General features: G+C 31.9%; 1 protein-coding gene across 2 annotated transcripts; it reads right to left on the bottom strand.

The window, feature by feature from the left end:
* Positions 1 to 5,780: 5,780 nt before the first annotated feature.
* On the bottom strand, positions 5,781 to 10,440 carry LOC141699964 (calmodulin-binding protein 60 A-like). Of its 2 annotated transcripts, XM_074503751.1 has the most exons (8): positions 10,423 to 10,440; positions 10,140 to 10,278; positions 9,857 to 9,935; positions 9,095 to 9,147; positions 8,475 to 8,965; positions 7,680 to 7,834; positions 6,736 to 6,936; positions 5,781 to 6,642 (listed from the first exon to the last, which is right to left on the bottom strand). In XM_074503751.1, the coding sequence occupies exons 2-8, from the start codon at positions 10,256 to 10,258 to the stop codon at positions 6,247 to 6,249; spliced, it is 1,494 nt and encodes a 497-aa protein (XP_074359852.1). In that variant the 5' UTR covers positions 10,259 to 10,278; positions 10,423 to 10,440; the 3' UTR covers positions 5,781 to 6,246. The 2 variants fall into 2 exon arrangements, with proteins under 2 accessions (XP_074359852.1, XP_074359851.1); XM_074503750.1 differs by lacking the exon at positions 10,423 to 10,440 and having other exon boundaries at positions 10,140 to 10,413.
* Between the last annotated feature and the right edge of the window lie 382 nt (positions 10,441 to 10,822).

Here is a 10,822-nt window from a genome sequence, read left to right as displayed (position 1 = left end):
TCAAATCAACATATAATCTTTCCTTTCTCCATTTTTTAATAATGAAAATTATCAAGTATGGATTGTTAAGATGAAAACTTATTTAAAAGGTTTGGGATTATGGACATGGGAGGAAAGTGAGAGGAAGATACAACCTCTTACAAAAAATTCTACTCTGAATCAAATCAAGTTTCACGAAAATGAGTCAAGTAAGGGTCCAAGGGTTTTATCAATTATTCATACGGCTCTGTCAGAATCGATTTTCACAAGAATCATGACTTGTGAAACAAGAAAAGAGACTTGGAATAAGCTAAAAGAATTGTATGATGTTAACACAAGAATAAAGAGGATGCAAGTTTTAAATCTCGAAAGGGATCTTGAGACTTAAACCATGAAAGAAAAAGATACTATACAAGATTATTATGATAATTTGATGGGTGTTGTTAATAAAATGTGGCTGATGGGAGAAGACGTACCTGATAGCAAAATTGTAGAGAAGCTGTTTGTGAGTTTGCCGAAAGGTTTGAGTCAAAACTTTCATCTCTTGAAGATTCAAAAGATACAAGTGCATTATCTTTGTCCGAGCTAATTAATTCTCTGCAAGCCCAAGAACAAAGAAGAGCGATGAGAAACAAGGAAACTGAAATAACGGTTGAAGGAGCTTTTTTGGCAAAAACTCGAAAGTAAGAAATAAAATTTACTCAATGTGGTCATTGTAAGAAGAATGGGCATGAAGAAAAAGATTGTTGGAACAAAGTATTGTGGAGATAAGACGGAAGAAAGTGTCAAGAAGACACAAATATTTGATGAAGAACTATTTTGATATTGAAAAAAATACTCCAATTTGTGTTATTGGTGAGAAGTGCATCAAACTGTGGAGAGAAGGGCTCCGAATGAGACTGTGGGGAGAAGGGCTTCAAAAAGAAATTATGGAGAAAAGTGCTCCAACAACAATGGTGATGGTGGGAAGTACAACATCATCGAATTAATTTTAGAATTTAGAATTTTTAATTTTGAATTATAAGGAAGTGTTGAGAATAATTCAAAATTATTTGATTTTTTTTAAATGATTATTAGGAATAATACAAAAACATGCATCTCATTTTATTCACTGGTTCTCTATATTTTTCTCTCATATTTTATTAGTCTAAACACCAATAGGGAGAACTCTAGAAAATAAGAAAAATAAAAAAAATTATATTTAAATAATTATTGAGCAAACTAACAGAAAACACATCCAAAGAAATTGGAATTTTGGACTCACAACTTCATAATTATGATAGTCGTGACCAGTAATACCTCCCCATTCTCCCTTGAAAAAAGAGCAGATGCCACCTATAGATAGTCGTGACAATAATCTACTGCAAGTTTGCAATCCCACATAGTAAAAGTGCTTGACAATAATTTTTTCATACTACAATAATTTTTTCATACTACAATAATTTTCTACCACATCCACATGTGGTATTTTCTATGCTTCATCAACCCAGCCCATTTGTGGTTATTCTCTATGTCCATTATGTTGTTTTGTCGGCCCGACCCATTTATTTAGTACGGATTTTAAGAGTTATATAATTTTATAACTTATTTTCATAATTTATGAGTAAAAATTTAAGTTGTAAAATTATATTTTATATGAATCCGATGTTCTAAAAATTTAATGATTTATGGGAGTTCGAACAACCTCGTCGCAATTAATCGGAATTCAGATGCGCCCCGTTCAGTTAAATCGATATCAGGTCAGAGTACTTCTTTTTTTTTTAAAGTCAGTCAAAAATCCATCGATTCAGGTCAAAAATTGGTTAATTCGGTCAAAGGATTAAACCTAAGAAAGTGGACGATAAAGTGCATTTTATGTACATACTTTTTTATAAGATGAAATATCGTTATTTAAAATGGAGATGCACAAAATGTAATTTACTCATGCAGTTTACAAACGAAGTTAACGCAAAACTTATGTAATGCACACAAGTATAATGAAATATAAATATTGAACGGTATTTCAAGTGTTTGGCTTTGAATTTGTTTTTCTACAATATAGTTCATCTTTTTTCTTCAAGTAAAATATTTGTAGAATAATATAATTTGGATTAATAATTAACGGGATTAGACAAAAAAGAAGTTAAATTGGGTTTTAAAAAGGAGTATGTCAACTGTTATTTATGAGGGGATAATACAAAAATTGATTTTTTAAGGGTGTATAATGTAATTCTCTCCAGTATGATTTTGTCCAAGAAACGCATAAGAGCATCTCCAAGAGGCTCCTAACTATTCTTCAAAATAATATTAAAAAAATGACTATTAACAAGTTTATTACATAGGTTATGTTGCAAACTCCCAACGTACTTTTTTATTAGCTCTTTATTCATAATTTATTAATAATCAATTCCACCATGACCAAAGTTTGTATAATAATTGGTAGGTATTCAAATTTTATTAATAAATATAAGTTAAGAGCTATTAGTTGCTCTTAAAAGAGAGGAGAGAAAGAGAGACTCTTAGATTTTAAAAATACTCTAAGAGTTAGGGTTGGTACATGTAATCCGCTCAACCTCGCACAAATTGCTCGCACTACTCACAATCGCACACGCGCTCTTTGCAGATACACCGCAAATGCGTCTCGAATGTGAATTGAAATTACAGAAAACCAATATATCCGTGGATTGACATGCGAATTTGATTTTTAAATAATCGCAAAAGTCGAACCGCAACCGCAAACCGCTATATATAATATAATATAATATATATCATCAAACGCAAAAACAACCATATATAAGAATTAAAATATAAAAAAGTTTGGGGTTTTGGGATATAATATATATCATCAAACGCAGAAACAGCCATATATAATTTGTAATAACCACTTGTAATCTTGTAATACATTTTATTTTTACAAATTTCTAAGATTTGATAAGTATAATTATAATAAAATATTTTTATTTGTCATTTATCGTATTAGTCGATGGGTTGAACCGCAAGTCGATCCGTACCAACCCGCAACCGCACGGTTAAAAAAGTCGCGATTAACCGCAACCGTAAATGCGACTGAGGTCGGAGATTTAAGAAAACCGCTCTATGCGGTTTGGTGTAATTTTGACCTCCCAATCGCACCAAACCTAACCGCGTACATCCCTACTAAGAGTCTCTTGGAGCTTCATTTTGAGTCATACTCCTTATTTTTCGACTTAATAGCATGTTTAAAGAGTTTATTGGAGATGCTCTAAGACATTGCTCAAATTTAGGAGGTGCGGTATCTATTAAAAAACAACCTCCAAACTCTTATACACTCTTATACGAGTGACAGTACGAGTTGTTAAAGCTTGAGTAACCAAATTGCTTGCTTTTCAATACTCTATCCATCAACATCGTCAACATCACTAAAAAATTAATCGAATTAAAACCCTAATTCTACTCAAAAATTGAAAGTTTCTCAAACTGAATTTTGATAGTGTAGATGGGGAGAGGACTGAAAAATGTTCGTTTTGGTTACTCAATCTCTAATCATATTCGTAATTGTTGTTTAAATAATATTAAAATAATGTAATCATTTTTATTTATGATTGTATTAAAAATATACTTATTTTAATAAGATAAAATCTTAACCGTCTATTTTTTATTATGTCAGATCAATGGTTGAGATTGTTTTAACGGTAGATGATCAAAATTTGGGTTAAGATATAAAAGGATATAATTTGATTCTACCCTATTATCTGAATCCTAGTACCGAAGAAGAGCGGAGCACTTTCGAATACAAAAAAGCACTATAAATCTATTATCCATTTTATATATAATACTGCAACATTGCTTTTGTGGGGAATCATTTAATTCGAAATTACTATGTTGCCCTCGTATCTGAATAAATATGGAAAAATATTGTTGGCATGAGGAATTGAACCCATGACATACTTACAACAAGCATATGACTTCAACCACAATCACTTGAGCTAGAGACTTATTTATTTATATTTTGATAACATTACTATTGAGTAAAGACTGGGTAATTAGCTGAGTACAATAAAATAATTTTATATTCATGTGTAACAACGGGGTTATAATTATTTTTTTAATTGATATATTAAATAAATAACTTCTTACTTTCGTGGGAAAATATTTAATTCGAAATTCTTATTTTGCTCTCGTATTTGAATGAATATGGAAAAATATTGTTGGCATGGAGAATTGAACTCATGACACACTTTTAAAAAACATATGACTTCAACCGAGTTAGAGGCTCATTTGATTATATTTTGATAAAATCAACTATTGAGTTACATACTTGTTTCTTTATTTGGATGACTAAACCTATATAATTCAATATTTATACAGTATAAAATTATTCAAATACTTGGGTAATTAGCTGATTACAATATAATAACTTTATACTCATGTGCAACAATAGGATTATAATTATTTTTTTAATTTATAAATCAAAAAAATAATTTCTTGTTGATAATATATTATCATATTAACTTGTTGATAATATCTTATTGTATAATAATAATTTATTAATTATCAAGACTCCGGTAATTAACTTGCTTCGAGATACTAACTTTATACTTGGGTAACAACTAAGGGTATAATCAATCCGAGTCGAGTCAAAAACTGTTACGCTCAAACTCGATTAAAAATGTTCGGGTTCGTGCACGAACTCGAGTTCAACCGAACCTTAAATTTCAAACGCGAATCTCGGGTCATAAAAAGTTCGATAGGCCCAATTTTTTTAGGAGAAACATATAATTCGAAATTACTATTTTGTGCACGTATTTGAATAAATATGAAAAAATATTGTTGGCTTGTAGAATGAACCTGTGATACATATATCCAAACATGTGCCTTCAATCAATTGAGGTAGAGGCCCATTTGATTATATTTTGATAACATCAAATTCTGAGTTATATATTTGTTTTTTCATATTGGATGGTTAAACCTATATAATTTAATATTGATATAAAATGAAATTATTCTAAGACTTGCGTAATTAGCTTACTAAAATATACTAATTTTATACTCATGTACAACAACGTGATTATAACTTTTTTATTTATAAAAAAAATTTAGAACTGATAAATAAATAACTTGTTGATATTATGTTACCATATTAACTTGCTGATAATATATTACCATATAATAATAATTTATTAATTATCGAGTCTTGTGTAATTAACTCATTTCAAAATACTAACTTTATAGTTGTGTACAACAATTAAGGCTAAAAATCAAGCCGAGCCGAGTCGAAAACTTTCAGACTCGAACTCGATTAAAAATGTCTGAGCTCGAGCACGAGCTCGATTTCAACCAAATCTTAAATCAAGCTTGAAACTCGGGTCGTAAATAGTCCGGTCGCCTCAAGTTCGGGTCGAAAGCTTGAATCAATTTCACCAAATATTGACAAAAACTCGAAATATGATTGTTTATGCTCGAAATCGCTTCTATTAAATATATAAAATATAAATGAAATATTAAATATTTATATACAAATATATTTATATTAAAAAAATAGTATCGGCTCGACAAGACTCGTAAACCTTATGAGCCGAGTAATTTCAAGTTCGAGCTCGGCCGTGTAAAAAAATTTACTATTTTGCCCCCATATTTTAATAAATATGATACATAAGCTAGTTGCTATAATAAATCAAGTAGAACACAAACGTTTAAAATTTCATCTGAAGAACCCATGCCAATAAAACAACTTCAGAGAACAGGGGACTAAGAAAATTCCCAGACAAAAACACAAATCTGATACAAATATTTCATCTACAAAACTATTCACATACGCTCAAATCATTTTGATGAAGACTTAATAAAAGAAACAAGAGTTAATGAGAGTAAATCCTCTGCAGAGTTCATCATTAAACTTGGTATGTTACAAATTTTGCAAACATATTTAATGTAACCCAAAGCAAACATATTTTGCAGTTTAATTACAATTTATGTTACAAATGAGTATGTACAACACTACAAGAACGAGCCTTACAGAATTCAACATTCTTCTTTTAAAAGAAGAAACACCTACATGCTTAATTACCAAGTCTATATTTGGTAGAGCTTCGCCTTTTAAGCCAAGGTTTTGCATTATAAGTAAGGAGAAACACCTACATGCTTGACTATACATAACTAAAGAATGTTTTCTATGTTCTCCTGTACCTTTGCTGCATCGAAATCCAACATTCTGCTCCCCTGATTTGCACGTATCTTATACGGCAGCACCTATGAGACTAGTATTAAACTACAACGCAACTATGAGTTGAGGCTCTGTTTCTACACATGTTATGAGATCTTCTGTTTTTTGTTGACACGGTCCCTTTCTAAGGATCCAACCCTTTTTCGTATCATGAAACACCTTGAAACACGTATAACACAAATAACCCTTTTCCATAACAGTTTAGGATTTAGTTCTGGATTGAGCTGTACATGTTGCTCATTGAAGTTCAAGGATTGCAGAAATTCCTCACCAGTAAGGGAAGTACTGGTACCATATGATGAAATGCCTGCTTGCTCACATAAATCGAACAGAAAATCCTGGTTGATATATGGACTAGGAATTTCTATCATTGTTGACTCCAATTCGTGAGGCAAGCTTTCCATAAAAGAGTTCTCATCATCATATCTGCTTACGTCTTCCCACCGATCAAATGCACTTGCTACTAATTTTTGGGCATTCTTCTGTTACAAAATAAAAATAACATAAAACATATTAGACTCAACAGATAAAAAAAAGGGAGAGATTGATGTGTATAAGAAACAGGATAAACATGCCTGTTCAGTATCGGATAGCATATCCATAGGTAAGTACTGGGATCCCTTAAGTAATCCCTTCACCTGTCCGATGACATCAAATACAACTCCACTTTTTTGTTGTGAATTATGATCAATGTACATGTATACTTCTTCATCAATTAGACATGTCTTCGCATGGTCTGTTATTTCCTCCCATATCTTAGAGCTAACTTTAAGAATCTGCACATTTTTTTATGATAACGAGTCATTGACCATAACAGGCATCAGAATTTTTTTTAATCTGTTGTGATCATTACCACAGTCCAGAGTAGGCATCAATTGTGCTTTTCTATATGTTTGTGATATCCATTTATAAATACATATAAGCACAACAAAAGTACACAAGGAACAGGCAATGTGATACGAACTAACCTAATTGTAGGTGATACGAGATACTCACGGTCCATTAAAACTTTAACAGAATTGCAATGTGAAAAAGTGACTCGTGTAGTTGATTGAAACTGAACCCTCGTACATGCCTTCTTTCTAACAAATCAGAAAAGATATTAAATTTCTCAAAATTTTCAAATTACCAAGTTATTTTAATAGTTGCGACGATTTAATGAAACAATAGTTAGGAGTTATAATAATGGAAAATGGACAGTAATGAACTTAATGAAGGGGGGTATGGATGAGAGAGATGAATAATACAAGAAAAATCATAGGAAATAAGATAAATGAGCCACTCTAATTTGGCAATTTTTATGCTTGTTATTCGTGGAACCTGCCGAGTAAGGAACACTCTCTTCTTTCCCATTTTCTTCATCGCATACTCTTTCCGAGCTTAGTTTACCAATTTCTGGTCTCTTAATTCTTTACCTTCCTATTAAATTTTTGCATTGAATAGGCAATAATTCATATGGTAGCGCACAGTATACACTCAAAAATTGCTGAAATAAGATGAAAGCGAATTGTAATGTCACCTTATAGAGTCTTTCTGGATTTGTGTTTAGGAGTTTTAGAAGATCCTTCACAGTATAGATGCTCTGATCATTTAGTTTTGTGCTTCCGCCTTTACCAATATGTCTGAGCCGTGATACCTTATCAAGCAAAGATGGAACATCTTTTTTTGCATATGCTGAAAACATAAATTAGAAGACTCTTGGTATCAATTAGACCAGAATAGAGTGTTTTAATTAACATATGTTACTATGATAGTATTTCAACCGACTGATCAATTACCGAATTTACGAACACAGATGAATCATGCCTGTATAATTTGAAACTGTCTTGGCTAAACCTTATCAAAATTGTGCTTATTCTTGCCAAAAATGTAGATTCATTGTAATCAGCTACTAAAATGTAATCTTATGGCACTGGCCACCTTTATTCGATATTGTACCAGAAAATGAATCAAAATTCCATCATATTTTTCAAGGATTCAGTTTTGCGGTCCACCTACTTTATTATATTATACTATCATGTAATAATTTCAACCTATCAACAGTCTTCCATATATGAATGTGTGTGAGTATTACAAATATAAATTAAGATCAAGTTAGGACATTTCTCTAACACCTTAACGTTTTAGATAGATTGGTTACCTAACATGATATCAGAGCTCTGGTTGGCGGAGTCTCAAGTTCGACTCCCTGCCAAAATTTTTGCCCCAAAGATGGGCGGGAAAAATGGAATTCGATTTAGGGGGAGGGTTAAATGTGTGCATAGATCTTCAACACTTTATACAATAAGTAACTATGAAATTTTGAGGTACTCACATTTTGTGCGATTATCTTTAAGGTTGAACGATTCTGTCTTTGCTGGCTCTATTGTAGTTCCTGGAAAACTATTTACGGCTCTTGCCCCAAGGCAAAACTTCGAATTTCTCATCCAGATTGAATTCTGTGTGAAAGAAATATTGTCAATGCTGCTGATGCCTTCTTTAAGCTTCAGAGTAGTAGTACCTTGAAGTACAGATTTCTTTCCTTCCATTTCTCTAACAACCCTATTGTTGAAGTCATCTAAGTTCCCGTTGCGTCCTTCATGACCAGCATAATCACCCTCGAGAACTAGTATCTCAACCTTCGCAGCAGCTTCAGGTCCAATTTTTACAACCTTTCCAGATAAGCTGTCAACTAAAGCTAAGTTGATAGAGGTACCATCTTCTCCTTCAATTTTACTGCTAGTAAGGACTGGTGATTTTACATTGTCCAAGAACTTGAGACGCAAGTATCGAGGTTCAGAAGTACTCCCTTGCCTGCTTAAATTGCTGGATGAAAGTAAATTAATTTTTAGTAGTTTGAAAGCTATTAAGCTATTACCTTAAAGGTTCCACTGCTAATGACGACAAAAAAAATCAGGATAAACAAATATGAATCAAAACGATAATACCCCACACCATTGTAAGCGACGTATAAGATTCTCTTGTACCAGTTCAATTTCCTCTTTCACCTGAATACAAATACATCATGAATGTTATTATTTTGCTGCCATTAAGATTATCAAAAGCAAAACAGTACATATGTAATACCTGGGCTAGCGGGCGTTATAGAATTTTACACACTTATAGAAACACGAATGAAATTTTTTTATGAATGATGAATGCAACAGAGTAGAACTACTAATAGTAATCAAAAGTTGGTTTTAAAAGAAACAATTCAAACATTTTGCAAGACATAACTTTTTAATATAAATTAATATATATAGCCTGTTTAGAAGTTAGAGATTTGAGAAAAAAATTGGCAGATTGAACCAAATTAGAAGTTTGACTAGAAGGATCCTCAAATATTGATGGTTGGTGATTAGCGGATTGAAATAGCAATTTGGACCTAATCCTCTAATTTTGACTATACCTATGTAACCCAAACAACTACATAAAACTCCTGACAAAGAACAAACTACTAAAACTAAATCCGACAAGATCACGATCTGTAAACAGTATACTGTAACTGAACTGAATATAACAGTATAAAGTAAGAGAATCCTAATATGCAAGCCAAATTCATGAAACAAAAACATATAAAATTTGACAAACCAGGATAAAAATAGGCCACAAGCGGATTTTCGTAGACAAACAAAGCGAAAGATTACTTATTTTCCTTCAAAGGCTAAATCGGAGGAGGCAACAAGAAAACACATATGAGAGATAAATTGGACTCACAACTTTACGAACTAAATCCCCCATGATTGGACCAATTACACGCTGTATAGTCCTTACTATCAATAACTCCAGCCTCTCCCTTGAAAAAACAAGAAACATCAATTAAAGAAATCCAAGTAGAGAACCAAGTAGTCTTGCAGGGGAGAAATGGAACTAAACAAACACCTCTTGCTATATCGGAATTTCCCTCGCTCCCTTTACAGGATGTCCAGGGTTCGAAACTTATCATAGACAAGGCAGCAAGTGTGTGATTGTGCTAAGTAGAGTAGTAGTAATTACTTACTTTCTTCTTATATCAAAAATACTTGTAGAGTCATCATCTTCACTAGTGTTGTAGTTCTGTTGTAACTCCATGTTAACTGGTACATCTGACTGTCCAGGAGTTGACATTCTCGGATTCATCAACCAAACTCTTTACAACTCTTGTGAATGAAACAAAATGGAGTACAAATAAAACACAACTCTACAAACATAACCGCGTGGTTGTGGAAAATAAATACAGCTGCTACAGTGGAATGGAGGACGGGAGGAGTAATTTAGAAAGCACACATACTAAAAACACTTACCGATGTGGGCTGCTCCTCCCTTGTCAACGCCCGTATATTCTCCTTATCCCTTTTGTTATTTAAGTTTATTAATTTTATTACTAGTTTATAGTTTAAGTCCCGCATGCACAAATTTCTTTTAATGTTTTATAATTTGTATACTATAAAATTGAATTACAACTTTTCAGATTTGAAATTTTATTTATTTAAAATTTTTTATATAATATAATTCGATAATAATTATACATATATATATAGTAGTTTAGATTTCGTACAATGTACGGATTTTTTTTAATATTTCATAACTCTTAAAATATAAAATTGAATTGCAACTTTTAATATAATTCGATTATATAGACCACTATTTTATCGAATACCTCATATATCACCTATATTCTGCAATCAAAATATTATAAAATAT

This window comes from Apium graveolens, unplaced genomic scaffold (assembly GCF_009905375.1).
Source record: "Apium graveolens cultivar Ventura unplaced genomic scaffold, ASM990537v1 ctg1582, whole genome shotgun sequence".
Classification (NCBI taxonomy): domain Eukaryota; kingdom Viridiplantae; phylum Streptophyta; class Magnoliopsida; order Apiales; family Apiaceae; genus Apium; species Apium graveolens.
This window is presented reverse-complemented; position numbering and strand designations above follow the sequence as displayed.